The 22,800-nt window shown below is 40.1% G+C and overlaps 1 protein-coding gene across 1 annotated transcript; it reads left to right on the forward strand.

The window, feature by feature from the left end:
• On the forward strand, window positions 1-22,489 carry LOC124867254 (SHC-transforming protein 4-like). Its single transcript, XM_047363612.1, has 14 exons — window positions 1-288; window positions 494-563; window positions 645-1,159; window positions 2,104-2,174; window positions 12,740-12,800; window positions 12,885-13,004; window positions 13,100-13,153; window positions 17,715-17,766; window positions 17,847-17,967; window positions 18,053-18,251; window positions 19,080-19,152; window positions 19,949-20,045; window positions 20,135-20,282; window positions 21,718-22,489. The coding sequence occupies exons 1-14, from the start codon at window positions 283-285 to the stop codon at window positions 21,844-21,846; spliced, it is 1,716 nt and encodes a 571-aa protein (XP_047219568.1). The 5' UTR covers window positions 1-282; the 3' UTR covers window positions 21,847-22,489.
• The last annotated feature ends 311 nt before the right edge of the window (window positions 22,490-22,800 follow it).

Genomic DNA, 22,800 nt, shown 5'->3' on the forward strand with positions numbered 1-22,800 from the left:
TGTCAATGTCTCCTCTGGTTCATTCAAACATTCATCTGCATGCGCCATCATAGAGAGAGAAAGAACAGTTAGAGCCTCTCATTCATAAAAAAGTATGTTCATTCATAAAAGCTGCACAGTTCGCCCATGCGTCAGATAGAAAACACTGATTTTGTGAAGCAGAGCTGGAAGCTGGTTAACTGACGGAGAAGGGTTCAGGTCAGTGAGGAGGTTTGAGCATTTACACGGCATGACTGGAGTGGAGCAGACAGGATTTTGAGCTACACAGGAAAGCCCAGTCCTATGCAGGTGAGTTGAATTTGCTGTAATGTGCAGTGGGAATCACATCTAGTGATCTAAGCAAGGTGATTCCCAAACACAAGGATACATTTGTAAAGAGCAACTGATTGGCATAAGAACAAAAACCCAGAACTTTGTGGCTTTCTTCTAAATTTTTGTTATGCCATTACTGATGTCAACTCTTTCTCTTTTCCCCTTTTTTTCCTTTTTCTAGTTTTCCAGTGCCTTGATTATGCGAGAGCAAACCATACCCATTTTCAAATCACAGACAAGACTCCTACCAGGTGGGCTTGTTTTAAAGGTAGCTCATGAAAACACTTTTTTTGCCAATTTAATTATAATATGCTTTTGTTTATCATCTGTAGGTATGCTGAAACGCACCAAATACAGCCGACTGCGTAACGATTCCTTGACATCTTTGGAGGATCACCCTGAAAGAATTTCACCCTCGAAGAGGGACCTATGCTTAGACCCTGATTTTGCTCAGCTTGATCCTGGGACACCATCTCACCATGGATCATCTACCCTGAGGAACTTTATCCCCCACGTGGCCAATATCTGTCTGCAAAGTCCTAATTGCTTGCGAAAAGGCCAAAGGGGACAAGCAAAAACAAACATAGACAGAACTGATCATAAACAGGATGACAGACCTCTGTCTAGAACAGATTTGGGCTGTTCCCTTGGTGTGTCCTTCAGCAGTGGACCAAACCTGATTCACCCGGCTCTCCTCTCCACAAAGCGCCCCATCACACTGCACCGGATGGCCAGCCTCCCCTGCACTTCATGCTTACATCAAAGCGATGGGCTTTGCTGCTTGGAGGCAGTAGATGACTGTGCAGTGGTGAGGACATCAAACAGAGCGGCTCACCATCATGTGAAGGTACCTCAGACCACTTATCCTACCTGTGCACACAAAATCTAGAAATAAAGGTATATGAGACTATTTATGCATTTCCTTGTGTTTAAGCATCACTAAAGAATCTCATTATGAAACAAAGTGTAGTTTTCCACCTGAGTTTTAGTGTGAGTGCATAGGACTGGGATTAACAGCTTCAATTCTGTCAGTGCCAAAACAAACTGACACAAAGAAAACTCACAAACCCTCTTATCTTTCCACATGCTCTATTATATATTTAAACCCCTCACTCCCCCCACCTTCCTTCTCACATGCAGCTTTCTGTGTAGACAGTAGTGACTCATCCCGGCTCTCTGCTCCTCTCTAGATCAACTCTGCTTGCTTACACGTGCGTGCGTGTGTGCGCGAGCGCGCATGCGTGCGTGTGTGTCCGGTATTAGCAGGGCTCATGCTGTCCCATAACAGGAGGTGTGTTCGCATGGGTGATTAGGAGCAGGACTTGTTAGCTGACCGGCAATGGAAAAGAGAACGGACTGTCTGACTATCCTCTATAAACAAGCACACACACACACACACACACACACACACACACATCACACTTCCGCCCACTCACCCCTCCCACATGTACAATGATTGATTCGAGTCCGGTTCAGATCAATGGGTTTACTAATCGCGACTCCACCCTATGGGGCCTGTTTTACTCAAACTCATGACCAATGGGAGAACGACTGCAGTGAGCAAATGTTGTCTGGCTGCATGAGTGCTTCTACAATCCATTTTTCAAATATTTACTATCAAATTGTAAAATCTATCATATATTGTGTTGCTGTAGATAGCAGTTTAACACTGTGGACACATACAATGGACTTATAGGACACAAAGACATAACTGCTCTGCCTTTTGGTTATTTTGATTAGGTTTCTCTGTAATTACTGTTGTGTTTTGCTTATTTGTTTGTGTTTTTCAAGTACATGGGTAGCGTGGAAGTGATCCAATCCATGAGGACACTCGACTTTGATACAAGAATGCAAGTCACACGGTACGATAATACATACACACTCCTATGCATACAGTCAGAGGTATACTGAGTTTTTGCTTCGGCAGATCATTGAGCACAAGGATAAAACTTATCTACTTGGAGGTGTGCAGCTAAAGATGAGACATTTTTATCTAAATAAAAACAGGATATGAAACTGGCGTAGAAATAACAAGCAGGGCAAAACAGCTGACGGACACAGACTAATTAACACAAATTAGCTGAACAGAAATGCAAGAAAACTACAAATCAAGAAAGGAAAAGAGAAACAGAGATCTAAGAGGAATAATACTACATGTAAAAAAGACCACTAGAATAAATCACAAAAGAATGAATTAAGGAGAACATCTAACAATAATGAGAACAGAAAAATAAACTAAAAGCTGAACCTAAATAACACAATAGGCAGCAAGAAATGGTTAAAATACACAAACACAACAGACAATTAAAGCCCAAACACCTCAGGATCGTGACAGGGCATGAAGGTGATATAAATGTTGGACCTTCGGCAATACATCTGAATTGTCCCTTTTCCAAGATCAAATTACTTTACAATAAGCAAATTGGAATTTATTGTGAATTTTCTCCAATCTGCATTTGGATCAAATATTCACACACTTAAATATATGCATATAGCTCCACTAATTTCTAACTCAACGTCCCTTAGCATACTGCACCTTGATCAAAACTCTTAGCACCCATCAAAAACCTGTGTCATTATTCTGGCTGGAGACTTGACTACAGTGCAGAATTGGTACAGTTCATCCAAACTGGTCTTTTCCCTAGGACAGGTTCTGCTTTTAAATTGTGCCACATATTTTCAGTTGAGCTGAGGTTGGGTCATTTCAACAGGACTAAAGTCTGTTTCTGTCAGTCTGCATTTCCATTTTATTAAACCAGTTTATTTGGGATCATTGTTTTGTTGAAACACCCAGTTGTGGACATGTTTCAACCATATAGCAGCTGATTGGAGATGAAGAACAATAATTTAGTGAAAGTCCTCCATCTTCATTACTAAATCCACCTTATTCAGTGTAACAGAGCAACTGGTAGCAAAACAACCCCACAGCATGATGCTGCCTCCACGATGCTTGGCAGCTTGTACAGTGATCTTCAGTTTGAAGGCATCTCCAACTTGCTGCTGAGAATAGGAAGAGGAGGTTACATATTTCTGTGGGGCTGTATTCTGCTCGCCCAGGATGTCATTTCTGTGAGAACTAGGTGTAAAACTCAGTTCACTGTGAACACAGACACTGGTGTTCCCGCAGTTTCCAGTTTATGATCGGCTTGAGCCTTGGCGGTTTTCTGAACATCTGAACCAATTTACTTTTATCTGAGGGTGAAAGTTTGGGTCACATGTTTACAACTTGGATAGAACTGGCTGTTTCAACAAGACAATGCTCTCAAACACATTAAAACTAGCTTGGGCCCTGACCTATTGAAAATGTACTGACTAAGCCTACAGGGACAAGTAGCAACATTTTTGTTAGTATATACAGGTCCTTCTCAAAATATTAGCATATTGTGATAAAGTTCATTATTTTCCATAATGTCATGATGAAAATTTAACATTCATATATTTTAGATTCATTGCACACTAACTGAAATATTTCAGGTCTTTTATTGTCTTAATACGGATGATTTTGGCATACAGCTCATGAAAACCCAAAATTCCTGTCTCACAAAATTAGCATATTTCATCCGACCAATAAAAGAAAAGTGTTTTTAATACAAAAAACGTCAACCTTCAAATAATCATGTACAGTTATGCACTCAATACTTGTTCGGGAATCCTTTTGCAGAAATGACTGCTTCAATGCGGCGTGGCATGGAGGCAATCAGCCTGTGGCACTGCTGAGGTCTTATGGAGGCCCAGGATGCTTCGATAGCGGCCTTTAGCTCATCCAGAGTGTTGGGTCTTGAGTCTCTCAACGTTCTCTTCACAATATCCCACAGATTCTCTATGGGGTTCAGGTCAGGAGAGTTGGCAGGCCAATTGAGCACAGTGATACCATGGTCAGTAAACCATTTACCAGTGGTTTTGGCACTGTGAGCAGGTGCCAGGTCGTGCTGAAAAATGAAATCTTCATCTCCATAAAGCTTTTCAGCAGATGGAAGCATGAAGTGCTCCAAAATCTCCTGATAGCTAGCTGCATTGACCCTGCCCTTGATAAAACACAGTGGACCAACACCAGCAGCTGACACGGCACCCCAGACCATCACTGACTGTGGGTACTTGACACTGGACTTCTGGCATTTTGGCATTTCCTTCTCCCCAGTCTTCCTCCAGACTCTGGCACCTTGATTTCCGAATGACATGCAGAATTTGCTTTCATCCGAAAAAAGTACTTTGGACCACTGAGCAACAGTCCAGTGCTGCTTCTCTGTAGCCCAGGTCAGGCGCTTCTGCCGCTGTTTCTGGTTCAAAAGTGGCTTGACCTGGGGAATGCGGCACCTGTAGCCCATTTCCTGCACACGCCTGTGCACGGTGGCTCTGGATGTTTCTACTCCAGACTCAGTCCACTGCTTCCGCAGGTCCCCCAAGGTCTGGAATCGGCCCTTCTCCACAATCTTCCTCAGGGTCCGGTCACCTCTTCTCGTTGTGCAGCGTTTTCTGCCACACTTTTTCCTTCCCACAGACTTCCCACTGAGGTGCCTTGATACAGCACTCTGGGAACAGCCTATTCGTTCAGAAATTTCTTTCTGTGTCTTACCCTCTTGCTTGAGGGTGTCAATAGTGGCCTTCTGGACAGCAGTCAGGTCGGCAGTCTTACCCATGATTGGGGTTTTGAGTGATGAACCAGGCTGGGAGTTTTAAAGGCCTCAGGAATCTTTTGCAGGTGTTTAGAGTTAACTCGTTGATTCAGATGATTAGGTTCATAGCTCGTTTAGAGACCCTTTTAATGATATGCTAATTTTGTGAGATAGGAATTTTGGGTTTTCATGAGCTGTATGCCAAAATCATCCGTATTAAGACAATAAAAGACCTGAAATATTTCAGTTAGTGTGCAATGAATCTAAAATATATGAATGTTAAATTTTCATCATGACATTATGGAAAATAATGAACTTTATCACAATATGCTAATATTTTGAGAAGGACCTGTATATAGCCACTGCACATATATTATTATTATACATGATTTAAAACATTTTTTACAAATAAAAAACTGAAATGTGCAGTGTGTGAAAGTATTCAGCCCCATTTACTCTGAGTGCAACCAATTGCCTTCAGAAGTTGCATGATGATTGCTAATGACTAAATAGAGTCCATCTGTGTGTAATCTAATCTCAGTACAAATACAGCTGCTCTGTGGCGGCTTCAGAGGTTGTAGAATATTGGGGAGCAAACAGCATCATGAAGTCCAAGGAACAAATCAGACAGGTCAAGGATAAAGTTGTGGAGAAGTTTAAAGCAGGCTTAGGCTATAAAAAGATTTTCCAACATGTGGAAGAAGGTGCTTTGGTCAGATGAGATCAAAATTGAACTTTTTGGCCAAAATGCAAAACGCTATGTGTGGTGGAGAACTAACACAGCACATCACTCTGAACACACCATCCCCACTGTCAAATATGGTGGTGGCAGCATCATGTTCTGGGGGTGCTTCTCTTCAGGAGGGACAGGGAAGGTGGTCAGAGTTGATGGGAAGATGGATGGAGCTAAAAACAGGGCAATCTTGGAAGAAAACCTGTTGGAGTCTGCAAAAGACTTGAGACTAGAGCGGAGGTTCACCTTCCAGCAGAACAACGACCCTAAGCATAAAGCCAGGGCTACAGTGGAATGGTTTAAAACAAAACATATTCATGTGTTAGAATGGCCCAGTCAAAGTCCAGACCTAAACCCAATTGAAAATCTGTGGCAAGATCTGAAAACTGCTGTTCACAAACACTCTCCATCTAATCTGACTGAGCTTGAGCTGTTTTGCAAAGAAGAATGGGCAAAAATGTCAGTCACTAGATGTGAAAAGCTAGTAGAGACATACCCTAAAAGACTTGCAGCAGTAATTGCAGCAAAAGGTGGTTCCACAAACTATTGACTCTGGGGGGCTGAATACTTTTGCACAATGCCCTAGTCAACTTTTAATTTGTAAAAAAAAGAAAAAAGAAATCATGTATAATTTTCGTTCCACTTCACAACCGAATACCACTTTGTGTTGGTCTTTCACTTAAAATTCCAATATAATATATTTATGCTCTGGTTGTAATGTGACAATATGTGGAAAAGATGAAGATGTATGAATACTTTTACAAGCCACAATAACATATATACTGTACATATATATATATATGGCGAAGCTTTGGACATGTTTTTCGTTCAATGGCTTTTCCTTATTTTTATTACTTTCTACAAACTATGCTGCAAAAGTATATAGAACTATGCAGCAAACAGAAACATGTGAAATACCTTGAAATGTTTTTGCTTTGATTACTGTTTTGCACACTCTTGGCATCTCTCAATGAGCTTCATGAGGTAGTCATCTGAAATGGTTTTTCAACAGTCTTGAAGGAGCTCTTACAGGAAGGAATAAAAATGACAAACTTTTGTATCGGAAGGTGTGTGCAAACTGTCTAAAATCATCCACAATGAATTCAAATTTGTCAGGCAGGTCTTGTTATTGTAACTCATTGGATCTGTATAGTTGTACGATCATATCACTTAGGAAAAATAACAGTTGAAATGCGTTCTTAAAAACCCATAATAAGTTTGAAATTCAGGACGATGGTAAGTCTGTGTAAGCTTTTTACCAGCACTGTGTGTGTTTGGCATTTTTCACTGAGAAAATGTCCTTGTTTCACTTGCTTATTACAGCTTTAGATGGTTTGTATTAATTTGGGGGTAAAGGCTAGTTAATGCAAATATTAAAGAATTTGAAATATTCAAGCTTTAAAAAAACGTTATAATTAATACCCATAAAGTTGGAGAAGCTTGAAGGAGGAAAGATGTTTTTCTCTGTTAGTAATGTGATTTAGAAATGTCGGCAGGAAGAGGTCATCCTGAGGTCTGGAAGTACAAGTAAACATTCTGAGAAAAGAGCTTAAAAGATTCCAGATAGTCAAACCAACAAATGGTCAAATATTAGGTAAATTCAACAAACATTTCTAAGATCTTCAACGTTAAAACAATCAAAATTTAAAAGACTTTAAAAAAAATTACTTAATAATTAAGTCCTCCAGAAAGTTAATATATTTTAAGATAAAAGGATGTAGACAGAGCATTCTTTCCAACTACAGGAACTCAAATTTTGAATCAGTGGGTGAAGTTTTTAGAAAGTCAAAACATGCTTTACTAAAAAAGAAGAAAGCTAAAGATTAAAATAAATACATATAGAGGAACACTTATATGCATATATAATGCATTATTTATACATTTGCACACACAGCATGGAAAAGCTGATGTTTTGCATGTGCATAAAGGAGCAGCAGCATCTCTTAACACCAATTCCACTTAACATATATTTGCCAAAGCGGACATGTGTAGCTTATTATTTATTAAGAGGGGAAATCAAATTAAATGTATAATGTTTCATAAACTGGGGCTTTCTCGTTATCATTTGATATTGACATTCTAGTGCAGAATGCCAACACAGAGCAACTTCTGTTAACAACAGTGCTGCAGAGCGATGGGCCAGAAAATCGAATTAGATGAATTTCCTCCTAATCATCTCTCATAGGCTTATTAAAAAGCGAGCCACAGAGAGAGAGAACACATCTATTACATAAAGCTTGTTTTCCAGGAGGAGAAATGTTCTTCCAGGAAAATGGCCTCATTGCCTACACAGTTATGTGTGTTTTTAAGGTTTTACCTTTCCGACCCGAGCATCTGCGCCCAGAAATTCAATTCAAAAATACTTTATTAATCCCAAAGGGAAATTAAATGTTGTTGTAGCTCATTATGAAGGTTTCCTCAAAGAGTCGTTGTAGATGCTGATGACTGTGGGCAGGAAGGATCTCCTGTAGCGCTCCGTCTTACAGCAGATCTGAAGAAGCCTCTGACTGAAGACACTCTGTTGTTGTAGGACAGTCTCATGAAGAGGATGCTCAGGGTTCTCCATAATGTTCTTCATTTTATGAAGAATCTTTCTTTCCACAATGATCTCCAGAGGTTCCAGAGGAGTCCCCAGAACAGAACCAGCCTTCTTTATCAGCTTGTTGAGCTTTTTTAAGTCCCTGGCTCTGATGCTACTTCCCCAGCAGATGATGGCAGAAGAGATCACAAGACTTATATAAGATATGCAGCATCTTGCTGCAATCCTTTAGGCATTTGAATGGACTTTTTTTATTTTCTTCAGGGGACAAATGTTTGCTGCAATTGAACAGGACTTCAGTTATATGTGACCATCGTTATCAAAGCAAGATTTGGATTTTCTATAAAAACATGGCATATAAAATAAAATACACATGTAAGAACTTTTTTTTAAGTTCCTAATAAAGCCATTGGTAGTGACTCCATACTCTGGATTCTGCAATGTGCCTTGGCACACAAAAAATCATTGGGATAGAGTTTGAAAGTTCCCCCAAGTGTTATTATTGCTCACTATAATACTACATTGAAGCTGTGGGGGTTTATTGTGTTGGTTGCAGTATATCAAAGTTCTGGGTGAACTACAGCTATCACCAGATTTCAGACATAATGGCAGCAGCCGTGTTGGATTCTTAAGTCAAGGTTGAAGAGAAACTTCCAAATTTCAGAGTCAGAGTTGACTTCAGTGAACGCCCCAATTGATGTTTCTTTATGTTTGTTATATATACTGAAAGTATATATAACAAACCCAGTCCTCACTGTCAATGAGTGACATACAGAAAGAGTAAAACTATAATGGATCAGCCAGTTTAGCTTAGAACAATCTATTCCTGAACTTGTGTCGAAGGTTAATTAAAAAAAGGTAGAAATAGATTTCCAGGTTTGATAAAAAAAAAAAAAAGAAATTCATAAACTCTCATTACCCATCTGATTTGTATCCAGTTTTAAATTAAATCCTTAATCCAAAGTGATACTGTGGCTGGGGCAGCATCCCCCCCCCCTTAGAAGAATCAGAGGCGTGTGCTAATAAAGTTGAAAAAGAAATAACCTAATGGCCCCCAGCAGGTAATCCCAACCCCTCAGGGACAACCCCAAAAAGCAAAGTGAGTGGGTTCAGAAAAACATTTAACTGCAAGCACAGCCAAAATTCTTGTATTTTAGGACAGAGCCAAAACATCTATATCATTGTTGCTTCCTCATCCCGTTGATGTTTGTAACTTTGAACTGGGAATTCATGCTTCTAGTATGGGCCACACCATTATCAGCCACTGTGCAGCGCAGTGTTAATCTTGTGTGCTGGAACTAGTTTTTAGTACCTTTTTAATAGAGTAACCAAGATAAATCATTTGACAAAACTAAATCTATCTTTAACAACTTTCTTAAAGTGTTGGGCTTCCAAAAAACAGTAATAACAATAATTTTCTCTTTTAATAATCAATTTTTAAACCTAATACAACTTGTCTCTTCAGCTGTTAGTAAGACTTCCCATACATTCATGTTCTCAGCGTGGGACAGTCCTGGACTGGGGACAGGCGACTTTAGTGCCTGGACATATTAATTACAAAACTTACAGAGCCGTGCTGTAAGGAGCTAAGAATGTGTGACAGCATTGTGCTGATGTAGCAAGCAAACTCTTCCCTTTCCCTGAAAATTATATTTGGATTATAGTATTTGGTATTTGGTAAGTATATACTGTATTTTTCCACGATTTCACCAAACAGTGTTGAATATTAATTTGTTAGACTATTAGAAATAGCTTGCTGCCTTGTGTCGGTCCACTTAAGTAGATCCAGTGCAGAGGCCTTGCACTGACAGAATTGGGCCTTATGTATAAGATTTTTCCTGGATTCTTCAAATTCTTCAATGGCCGATGTTGCCAATTTGTTAGCAAATAATTCAGTTAGTCATGAAACGCACAACTTAGTATTTATTGTGTGTGTGTGTGTGTGTGTGTGCGCACTAGAGCACATGTGCGTTTATGCAACACAGATTTTGCATTGCTTCATTGATCTTTTTACTCCTTTTAACACACTGCTGCGATCTGAATAATTATTTAATATTAGCTCTTTGATCTATTTCCAATAATATTTATAGTTTATAGCATTCTCTGCACAAAGTCGAGCCTGTTCCCAATGGTCGTTGGACTCTGCAATGGCTGTCTCTTATCACGGATCCTGTTTGTGAAGTCCATGGACAGGGTCTCAAGGCGTAGTCATGGAGAGGAGGGTGTCTGGTTTGGGAACCTCTGGATCTCATCTTGTCTTTTTGCGGACGATGTGATTCTGTTGGCTTCTTCAGGCCATGACCTCCAGCGTGCACTGGAACGGTTCACTGCTGAGTTTGAAGCACCCAGGGTGAGAGTCAACTCCCCTAATATTGAGCCATGGTTCTGAACCAGAAAAGGGTGGACAGCCCCCTTTGTGTTAGGGGTCAGTCTCTGCCTCAAGCGGAGGAGTTTAAGTATCTTGGTGCCTTGTTCACCAGTGATGGTAGAATGGAGTGGGAGATAGATAGATTGGCGCTTCGTCTGCAGTAATGTGGACCCTGCTCTGGTTGGGTGTGGTGAAGAAAGAGTTCAAGCGTAAAAGCACAGCCCTTGATTTACCGGTCCGTCTATGTACCAACCCGCACCTATGGCCATGAGATATGGATCATGACTGAAAGAACGAGATCCCAGATACAAGATGGACTCAGCCTTAGAGATAGGGTAAGGTAGAATAGCTGCTTCTCCGTATCGAATGGAGTCAACTGAGGTGGTTCGAGCATCTGATTAGGATGCACCCTAGGTGCCTCCCTTCAGAGGTTTCCTGGGCATGTCCTCCTGGGATGAGACTCCGGGGAATAGCCAGAACCCGCTGGAAGTACTATGCATCCCGCCTGGGAACTTCTTCTGATACCCCAGAATGAGCCGGAGTATATTGCCGGGAAGAGGGATGTCCAGGTTCCCCTCCTGGACCTGTTGTCCTGCGACCCAGTCTCAGATAAGCAGAAGACAATGAATAGATAGATGGATTCATAGTTTATTGTGATTGTGAATTCTTATAGCTTCAGTAATACAACATAAACTATATACTGTATATACTATTGAGACCAACATTTTTCAGAAGAAAATAAAACTAGTCACTAATCAATCGGCAAGAGTTTGGACTCTTGATTGGTGATCATCAGGTTGAACACTGGAAGATATATATATTTTTTCCCTATTTAATAGAGGCATCAAAACTAGGAACTTCAAACATGACCAGTCTGTAAACACATCAGCCAACTGCACGAACTTTCTAAGTTTATTAAAATCATTTAGAGGTTAGGGATAACACTTTGATACATAAATGGATATGATCTTATCTTTTATTTCTGTTGGATTCCAAACAACTACCTCATCAAAGAGCAGCAGTGCATTTTTTCAGTTTTGTGTAAGATGGTCCTTGGAATAAAAAATAATCAGAATATCGGAAATTGATATCAATCTGGAATAGCCTGATAGGTACATCTCTATTCCTGCTGATAAATGCTTTTGACTTAAACAGACTGTAAACAGTTTGTGTGCAGACCCCACACAACCTGTACTCAAACTGTTTACACTTTTACCTTCAGGTCGGCGCTACAGAGCACTGTCTGCTAAAACCAGCCGCCACAGAGACAGTTTCTTCCCCCAGGCTGTTTCTCTGATGAACACTTGATAGTCCAGAACAACACCATGCATACTTGGACTGATCTCGTTATAATTCTATTGTAAAGTCAAATGTGTACGTATATACATTTAAAAAGATATTTTCTATTTCCATTATTATTTATATATTAAAAATCATAATACAAAAAATCTTCACTGAAAGCAAAGTGTACTGAAGTCAAATTCCTTGTTTGTCCGTACAAACTGATTCGGATTCTTCTGACTTGTAGTAACAATATATCTTCAGAAATGGCAAAACAAAGAACACCGCCTTGAGTTTTATCTGATTTTACATATTTTGTACCTGTCTAGGGTTTTTGGCATGTTCTAAATGTTAAAGAACATTGGCTTCATCTTTGTTTAATAAATAATTACATGCTTTGATGTTTTGTTCACTAGAACTCAAATGAAATCATTTTGGAACCTGGTAAAGACCAGATCATCTATCTCTTCATACCTTACAATCAGCTGGGGGTGAACTTTCATTTTACAATGACTAAATGTTTTAGTTATTTAGTCTTTTATCTAAAATAGTAATCCTGAATATAAAAACGCTGTGAAATTAATTGGTTTGCTAAAATATGCAATTTTGGAAATGTGGTAGATTTAAAGTATAGTATAAGTTTACAATTTTTTTACAAAGCAAGTTTTTTTTTATTTGACACACTACTATCAATTTATTTATTTTTATTCTTCATCTGTTTAAGGAACTAACAGACTGAAAACCTTGTTTGCTGTACATTAGCTGCTTGTAATGCTGTTTTCCGCCTTTCTCAAATGCAAGTCACAGGATGCACCCAACCACATATTTACAAATGTACCTCTGTTTCTGTGTTTTCAACTGCATACATGTTTATAATTCGTGTTTGTGTGCAGGGAGGCAATTAGCAGACTGTGTGAGAGGACTTCAGTGAAATCCTTGCTGAACAGTAAGAGGGTAAGTAAGGCACAAACAAACAGAGAAAGACACAGCAGTCAGATGATGGATCGGTAGAGTAACTGAGATTCTTGTCGCCATCAGTCTCCGTGTAAAGGAGTGTCTGCTGTTCTGGGTCAGATCAACATGCAGTTTTCTGGGAACAGAGCCATCCTCACAGTCTACGCAGACAGTTTGACTCTGATCACAGCCTCCACTTTACAGGTAACAGTTTAGCCCAAGATGTACCTCCCTCACATTTGGAGTTTTGAACAAAAACATACAAAAATGTATATTTTCCTGTCCCCTGTCTTCCACAGAGGATTGTCAACCATCCCATGCAGGCCATTTCATTTGCCTCTGGAGGAGACCCAGTATGTTCTTGTTTTTAAATATTTCACATGAACAAACTTTCAGGTTTAAGAGAAAAAAAAATATGTGTGGTAAAATGTACTGTTTCGATCATTCTCTCATTTCACATGGTAGAAAGAGGTTAGACACCTTGAATTAAAATTTCTCTCCAAATTACAGGCTTTTTTTCAGGACTAGTGGAACAGGTTGCCGGGGCCGTGACTCGAACCAGAGACAGCTGAAACCTAAAAATATGGGTCAATTGTGGGGAGGTCAACTGTGTTAAGAAATCTGTTATGGAAAGATTTCAAAGCATAACTTGATGTAATCCAATTAATTGATTTTCCATAATATATATATCAACTATAAAAAAAAGCTGATCAATACTGTACTTCCTCAGATTTAATTCAGGTCAGGTTTTTTGTCGCAAGAGTTAAAAGTTGACGTTTTATGACACATTTATGAAGAAGTTACTGATCCAATTTGCTTGTTCCAAAGAAATTTATATAATTTGGATCTTCATATTTTTTTCCCCTGACTGGTTTTCCCACTTCTTCAAATCATATGATTTACATGAAAGCAGGAAACCTGAAACAGCTGCCTGTGGACACAGATCCAAGAGAAATAAATCTCTGGCCATTAACTTTACTTGAAATATGTTACACATATTAGGTAAAGCCTGCAGTGCTGTTTTTGCTTTGTTGTCACACTTCGACCTTTACACAGATCAAACAGATTTTAATACTAGAAAAGGAGAACGTGAGTAAATACAAAATGTTTTAAAATTATGATTTCATTTATTAAGGGAAAAAAGCTATCCGAACCAGCCCTTGTGGCCTTTTCCAGATTCCAGATTCCAGATAGACGGTGTATTTTCAAATAATCATTTTGATCTGACAATCCCCCTTTGTTCCCTTTATGGCCACATTATTTTCATTTGGAAGCCTGTGGGTTATTCATGCTGACTTGAATTGACCTCTATCTCAAAAGCTTATAATGCATATTAAAAAAAATTGTTTTGAAAAAATAAGATGAGTTTGGGCCACTAACTACTCAAAACCTGGTTTGACAAAAGTGTTGAGAAATAAGAAAGCAAGTGGGCAGTATCTATGGAAAGGCTTATAGCTCACTGCTTAAAATAATCCAGAAGTGTGTCATAAAAAATTGCTTTAAAACATGAGCTGATGGGATTAAAATCGTTGCAGCCTTGAGGAAAATTGTTTTCAGCTGACTCTGCCCTTGAGCTAGTGTAAGACAGATGTCAAGGGATTGGTCAAACACAGCTTTAAATTAATAACTACGTTTCATTAGTTTCCTATGCATTTGACATTGTAGCATTCACTTTTTGATTCATTCATTTGATAATTCAAGGAGCCACAGACCTTTTAGATGTATCAAAAAATGCATAGAATAAGCATTGCAGCTCCTAGATGCCACGCAGAACTCAGACATGAGCACTGCTACAGAATCGACAAAAATGCTACTAAAATGTAGCAACAACGACCCAATAATAACAATTCTTAATTTCAACACATGCTATGCATAGGCTCAGTCTGCAACAATGAAGATTAATTTACATGAAAGCAGAGAGTTGCTCCATTTGAAACAATCTGACTGATTTATTCACCTTAGAACTACGGCCACTTGAGGGCGCTCATAAACTGTGTTTAGAATATCGAAAATATATCTCTAGAACAATACTAGACAGTGATGCACTAGACCTCTGTGAATTTTACTCCATTCATCCTAGTACACACACACACACGCACACACTCAGTTGCCAACTTAGCAGCAACTTGCGACAGATCCAGTGACATTTGTGGTGTTATTAAATACTTTTTAAGACTCATTAAAACATGTACTATTCTTACTTACCAGTGTTAGCTACCATGGGCCTCTTCCCCAGTTCTGCAGCACTCACATGCAGTCCTCGAATGGGAGTCTCTCTCAGCTCCAGTGAGGGCTGCTGCCTTCTTGTCCAGACTGCTGATAAATTACACATGCCTGATGCTGCCACTTGCTGATCGTCTTAAAGTTAAGGCGGGATGGAAATCTAGATTTTTCTGTGTCGAAAAAAAATTACTGCACTACAATAGATCATTGGAGTCTCAAAAGTCGGAGCTGGGCATGACGTCACACATGGGTTGGGAGCATTTTAGTTGCACAACAGAAAACTGGGATTTGTTAAATGTTGTGGTGGCTAGCTGCTATAAGCAATGAAAACTGATATTGGGTATATTTCCCTTTATTTTATTAGTTAAAATTCAAAAAGGATATGTTTACGAATATATATGAAAACGCACTGTCTGCCACACTGGATTAAAAAGATACAAACTGTCAGAAATGTTAGTAAATAGTTTATATTGGCCACCTTCACTGCATTTTAAATGTGCAGACACATTGAAAACTAAACAATAGGGGATGCTTAGCGAGCTTCCACTTGGGATTCCGATTATAGTGGCCGTTCTTGTTGTATTTCCAACTGGGCATTCGGAAACTCTGTCTTTGACTACAAAGCAACAATGGGCAATAATCCAAATTAAGCAATTTCACAATTTAGCAGCTTTTACTGACTTTTAGGGCAGTCAACAGTGACTTTCCACTTAACACAGCTTGCTTTTTAGATACAGAAAGATAAGAAACAGTGGTTATAGCAGGAATACAAATTAGATAATAAGGGCAACCAGAGATAAAGGTCCATGCATGCATTTTCTATACCCCCTTCTGCCATACAAGGTCACGGGGTAGCTGGTGTCTATCTCCAGCGGTCTGTTGGTGAGAGGTGGGGTGACGGAGTTGTTTCAGGAGTAGGACCCAAATGCAGACAGGCAGGAGCAGATTGGTGAAACTACAAGGTTTAATAAATAAACAAAAACTTACAGACAGGCCTGAGGAGGGCTAAACTTGGAGCCAAGGCTTTGGTGTAGCAACAGCTTCAGACAGACTTGACATGGGTGACAGTAATATGATGATCCAGCGAGGAATGAACAGAACAGAGGAGTATATGAAGGGCAAGGCACAGGTGAAAACAGAAACTGATGGGCTAGAAACAGGTGGACCAGATGAAGCTAATTACAGGCGGTGGCAAGAGTGGACACAACATGAACGGGCCGATCAGAGAAGCACTAAAACAATCCAACAATCCAAGGAGGTTCCGACAGAACACAAACTAAAATGCATGATGAACAAGAATAAGTAAGGAATAAAAGTGACATCTAGAAAACATACACAATAATAAGAACAAGAAACTAAACTCAAAGTCGGAAAACAATCATGAACAAGGTCCAAAGCAAAACTCAAATATCCTCAGATCATGACCAGGGGACACACCACGAACAGGTCGCCATCCATCGCAGGGAAATTTTTGGACTGTGGGAAGAAGCTGGAGTACCCGGAGAGATCCCATGCATGCACGGGGAGAACATGCAAATTCCATGCAGAAAGACCCCAGCCCAGGAGTCAAACCCCAAGACCTTGTCGCTGCAACGCAACAGTGCTACCAACTGCGACACCGTGCAGCCCCAAGATAAGGGAGTGCCCATATCTTGGAGTGCCCATCCACCCTACGGAGGAAGCTCATTTCCGCCGCTTGTATCCGGGATCTTGTTCTTTCGGTCATGAACTTTGGTTCATGGCCATAGGTGAGGGAAGGAAAGTAGACCGACCGGTAAATTGAGAGCTTTGCTTTTCAGCTCAGCTCTCTCTTCACCACAATGGACCGTCACAGCGTCCCCATTACTGCGGCAGCCGCACCGATCCGTCTGTAGATCTCCCGTTCCATTCTTCCCTCACTCGTGAACAAGACCCTGAGATACTTGAACTCCTCCACTTGAGGCAGGAACTCCTCTCCAACTTGAAGAGGACAAGCCACCCTTTTCCGGTCGAGAACCATGGCCTCAAACTTGGAGGAGCTGATCTTCATCCCATCCACTTCACACTCGACTGCGAACCACCCCGGCGCAAGCTGTAGGTCTTGTCTAGAGGGGGCCAGCAGGAACACGTCAACTGCAAAGAGAAGAGACGAAATCCACTGGTCCCCAAACCAGACACCCTCTGGCCCTTGGCTGCGTCTAGAAATCCTGTCCATAAAAGTTATGAACAGGTACGGTGACAAAGGGCAGCCCTGCCGGAGTCCAACATGCACCGACAGGTCCGACTTAGTGCCGGCAATGCGGACCAAATTCCTGCTCCACTTGGACAGAGACCGGATGGCCCCTAATAAAGAGCCCCTGACTCCATACTCCTGGAGCCCCCCCCCCACAGGGCATCACGAGGGACACAGTCGAACGCCTTCTCCAGGTCCACAAAACACATGTGAACCGGTTGGGCAAACTCCCATGAACCCTTGAGCACCCTGCAGCACCCTCTGCTGCAATCCCACAATTTATTTTTTAAATGGTACTCAAATAGTTTTGAAAAACTCAGCTAATGCAATTCAAACTCAAGTCAGATCAAAGAATCTTAACTTTAACCTAAATCTTACTCTACACACTTTAACTATGTCAACTGATGTTTGACTTTGATGTGATGTTATTTTGCTTTTGGCTATGACTTTAATTATGTATTCTTTAAATTTATTCACAGGACATGGCAGATTATATTGCCTATGTTGCAAAGGATTTCAACAATAAGAGAGGTAGGGCTCATTTGTAGACTACAATAAACTCCAGGTACATGAATTATGGAAATAATGTGTCTTCTTTCACTTTCGGGTAGCGTGCCACATTATGGAGTGTCCCCAGGGTCGGGCCAGTGAGGTTATCAGCACCATCGGTCAGGCCTTTGAGACTCGTTTCCGGCAGCTTCTCAGCCAGACATCAGTGCTCCTCTCCCCAAGGTTATAAAGTTATTAGTGTGAGTCAGCATGGTGAGTTCACACACAACAACAACAGCTGAACATCAAGGATGTTGTTTTTATTCAGGTCTATGGTTAGGATCTGTCCCAAATGTAGTCCTAAAGAGACATCAATGGACCAATTGACCAAGCAGAAGGATGAGGTCACTGAGCAGCCAGAGTACTATAATGTCATCACAGGAAAAACCTTTTTCCCGCTGGATGGAGGACAAGAGGACAAGCAGGTGACAAAGGAAGAGAAGAAATGGGAGCCTGATATTCAGGAGGTAAGAACAGCAATGTAATTAGGAACAACAAACATCCATTAGGCAAAACGTTCATTGGTCATTTTTTGCTGTTTCTAAAATTTGGGGCTAATTTTGATCCCTTTTGCACCTTTTCTTAATTTGAAACCACCGTCTACGGGTATAACAACAAATATTAATAAACAAAAGCTAATAATCTATAACTAGTAGTCAGGTGATATTAAGAAATGAAAACTAAATAGAACAGTTGTTTTAGAGATAATTTGTAATTTAATGTATTACTCCTGCATATATATATTTTGTATAATATAATTAAGGAGTTGTCCCTGATGGAAGCTGTAGGATGTAGCTGAAAGCTTTACCTGCAAACACATCTGACTAAAGGTTAGCTAGGGCAAGCCCTGATAATTTTAGTACTCAACATCACTTGAGTAAATAGATTTAAATATTTAAAGACTAAAGAAACGTTTCCTTATTGATTGTACACAATTAGTTCATTAAAGCCAATCATTTATACAATTACACCTCAGGGTGGCCCTGTACAACGTAACTATCTGTGGATCACAGGGGGGAAACAATTGAACAGGAAATGCCTTTCTGAGTAGAATGTAATAGACGATGCTCTTCAGCGCTGCTTAGTCACTTCCCAGAATCGTTGTGCCGGTGAGGGAAACTTTCTTGTCACGACCTCAAATCTCTAACCTTCAGGTCAATTCCCACACCGGCATATAATGGGAATTAGAGGTACATGCACGCACAGACACAGAAACTCTCACACACATTTATTTGATACACTCCCATTAACAAAGATATCTGTCACGTTTGGTTTGTATGACTCATCTGTTGCAGGTCTGTCTGTCTCCGCCTTTTTCACTGTATGAGAACTACTCCGTCAGAGAAGAAACGTCAGCTCCATCTGCAGGTGAATGTCAGCAATAATGTTGCAGAAGTAAAAAGCATGTTTCCATGTTGTTGTAGGATAACTCAGTGTTGTCACTGAGTAAAGTTTTTAAACACGGTCTTTCAACATTCTGTTTAACACTCGACAATCATATTCCTTAACAGTTCAGAAGCAAATAATCCACTAAAAATTTCAAAATTAACTAATGTCATAGAAATATTAGTTCAACATGTAGACATCAGTTCATTTGTGATCTATTTAAACTGCGTAAGTGTTTTCATTGATATTTTCAGGTGGAATCTGTTGTGTACATTGCTCAAACCACCTTTACGTCAAGATCAGATTCAATGCTGAGTGGCAGGCAAGGAGAGGGACTGGGCGTGCAGATTTCCAGCATTAATATCTGGCCCCAGGGACGTTGAATGTCGTCTACAACAATATAAAACAAGTCTTAAATAGGATAGAAATTCAACTTTTCGTGTTTAAATCACTCATTTGTATTCTTCAAGTGAGTGTTTGTGATAAACCTTAAATCATCATGACACATGAGATGGGGGACATCTGTTTTCTCTTTGGTGAATCTTCTCACTTAACTGCATTAAAAGGAAGCCATCAAAATATTGTATTTATTGGCTCAAAGTAAAACACTAATTTGAATTCCAATGCTACAGCTTAAGCTGCTTTAAATGACGTTTTCTTGCAAGTTAAAGGATTTGTCATACAGCAGATAATATCCAGTAAATCATATATGAATGTATTTTATACCTGTGTAATTCAACCCTTTTTTTGTTGTGTTTCTTGGTTTTGTTTCCTCCAGACTCAGTGCAGTGTGAGGACAGTGGTGAACGATGCACTCCCCTCTTTAAGGCCCCAGTCCACAACTTAATTCACCAAGAAGGGTGGTTTCATGGCAGGTGGGGAATCATCATATCAGCAATTTGCAGGGTTCATGGTTTGTTATTGAAGGCATATTTCACAGCAGCTTTGGGTTTCTGATTTCCAGGCTGGGCAGAGAACAGGCGGAGTCTCTCCTCACCTGCAGCGGGGATTTCCTGGTCAGAGAGAGCAGCTCAGCCTCTGGTCAGTACGTCCTTAGTGGGATGGAGGGGGCCACTGTGCGACATCTACTTCTGGTGGATCCATACGGGCAGGTAGTGTGCAGTGTCAGTACCTTACAAAAGTATTCCATACCCCTTTGACTTTTCCTCATTTCCTCACAATACAGCTTTAAACTTCAGTGTATTCAATGTTGATTTTATAGTTTTATAATATAAGGCATAATTGTGAAATGGAAGAAAAATTATGCATGGTTTACAAAATCTCTTCCAGATAACAATCTGAAAAGAGTGGCATGGATTTATTTTCATCCCCCTCTACTCTGATACCCCTACAAAAATTCTAGTGGAATCAACTGCCTTCAAATGTACCCTAATTAGTCCATCTGTCTATAATTTCATCTCAGTATTAATCCATCTGTTCTGTAAAGCCCTCAGAGTTTTGTGAGAGAACATTAGTGAACAAACAGGATAACGAAAACCAAGGAACACAGCAGACAGGTCAGAGAAAAGGTTGTGGACTTCAACTTCAAAGCAGGGTCGGGTTATAAATCAACCTCCCCAGCTTTACACATCTCAAGGAGCACTAATTTAGAAAGAATATTGCTCAACTGCAAACCCACCAAGTAAAGGTGGTCCACCTAAACTAACAGGCTAGAAAAGCAGTGCATTAATCAAAGAGGCAGCTAAGAACACCATAACTCTGGAGGAGCTACAGATATCAGAAGAGACAGCTCAACTGGCAATGTCTATTGACAGGAAAGCTTTTGGTAAGAAGTCATGCTTAAAGTTTGCTGCAAGGAATGCAAGAAACAAGGCAAACATGCGGTGCTCTGATCCGATAGAACCAAAATCTAACTGTTTTGCTAATTGTGGCAGAAAACTAACAGGGTACATCACCCTAAACAAACCAGCCCCATGGTGAAATATTGTGGTGGCAGCATCAAGGTGTGGATATACTTTTCTTCTGAAAAGACATAGAAGTGGACAGAGTTGAGGAACAGATGGATGGTGTCTAATACAGGGTGCTCCTGAAAGAAACCCCATTTAACCAAAGACTATTCCATTGTTAGCCAGAATAACAATGGAATAGTCTAGATGAAAACATATTTATGTGTTATAATGGTCTAGACAAAATTAAAAAGTACGATGCGCACCATTCAATCTGATTGAGCCTGATCTACTCTGCAAAAAAAGGACAATACCATCTGTCTCTAGATGTGCATAACTGGTAGAAACATATGCCCAAAAGACTGAGAGAGACAGTTGTAAGTATAGCAAAAAGTGGTTCTACAAAGTACTGTAGCAGGGGGGCTGAATGCATATGCTCATCACACTTTTCAGATATTTGGAGAAGATTTTAAAAGTAATGTAGCACAACAAATATATTGGAGTTTGTGGCTGTTGATGTGACAAAATCTAAACAAAGTTTAAGTGGTATAAATACTTTTATAAGGAACTGTAGATGTGGACACTTCAACATGAGGATGGGAGGAACACCCTCAGTCTTGTTTTATGTTTGTGTGATCAGGTACGAACACGGGACCAAGTGTTTCAGAGCGTTGGCCACCTGGTGCGATTTCACATGGAGAAGCAGATGCCCATTTTTTCAGGAAGCGGCAAGCTGTGTCTGAAGCAGCCGATTTTACTGTCACAGTAACAAATAGAGACTATTACCTGTAAATACAAGATCTGAACCCAACAGTGAAAAAATGCCCATCATCACTTTTCACAGCCTGATAAAATTAAAACAACCTGCGAACACGCTATATCTGATTTATAGTGAGCTCTATTTAGTTGTATGTCTTTTGGGGATGTTGTAGTAATATTTGCATATTTTTGTGTGTGTATTATTGATGAAGTTATTTGGTGTCCATTTCTTTTTCTCTGCCATGAGTAAATTGTCAGCTATTCTGTCCCACATTGAGAGCAGCTGCTGGCCTGTGGCACATCCGGTCTCCTACATGCAGACTTTGCTGGTCTTTACTCAAAGTTTAAGCACAATTTCTGCTGCCGGGAGGAAATTAACAGAACATTGGCTGGCTTTTCCCAATCATTCTTTTACATGTTACATTTCTCTAGTGTTTCCTATGTCTCACCTTAAAAGAATCTCTTTGTGTTAAGAATATAAAAATTCCATGTTTAGTTTGAATGGGAAAATTAGCTGACAAATGTTAAAATACTGTTTTCTCTGAAGCAAAAATAAATCTCTAGTTATTTTACATAATACATTTGCAGTTTCTGAATTATTAAATTATTAACTGAGATGAGACAATGACTCATTCCTCATAATACCTCGTTGATATCTTCCATTCACCCATCTGTCTGTCCATCCATCCATCCATCCATCCATCCATCCATCCATCCATCCATCCATCCATCCATCCATCCATCCATCCATCCATCCATCCTAACTCATTACAGAGGGTTCCCAAGGTATTACCAGGTCGGAAGGGATATATATACAGGGGTTGGACAATGAAACTGAAACACCTGTCATTTTAGTGTGGGAGGTTTCATGGCTAAATTGGACGAGCCTGGTAGCCAGTCTTCATTGATTGCACATTGCACCAGTAAGAGCAGAGTGTGAAGGTTCAATTAGCAGGGTAAGAGC

This window comes from Girardinichthys multiradiatus, chromosome 4 (assembly GCF_021462225.1).
Source record: "Girardinichthys multiradiatus isolate DD_20200921_A chromosome 4, DD_fGirMul_XY1, whole genome shotgun sequence".
Lineage (NCBI taxonomy): Eukaryota > Metazoa > Chordata > Actinopteri > Cyprinodontiformes > Goodeidae > Girardinichthys > Girardinichthys multiradiatus.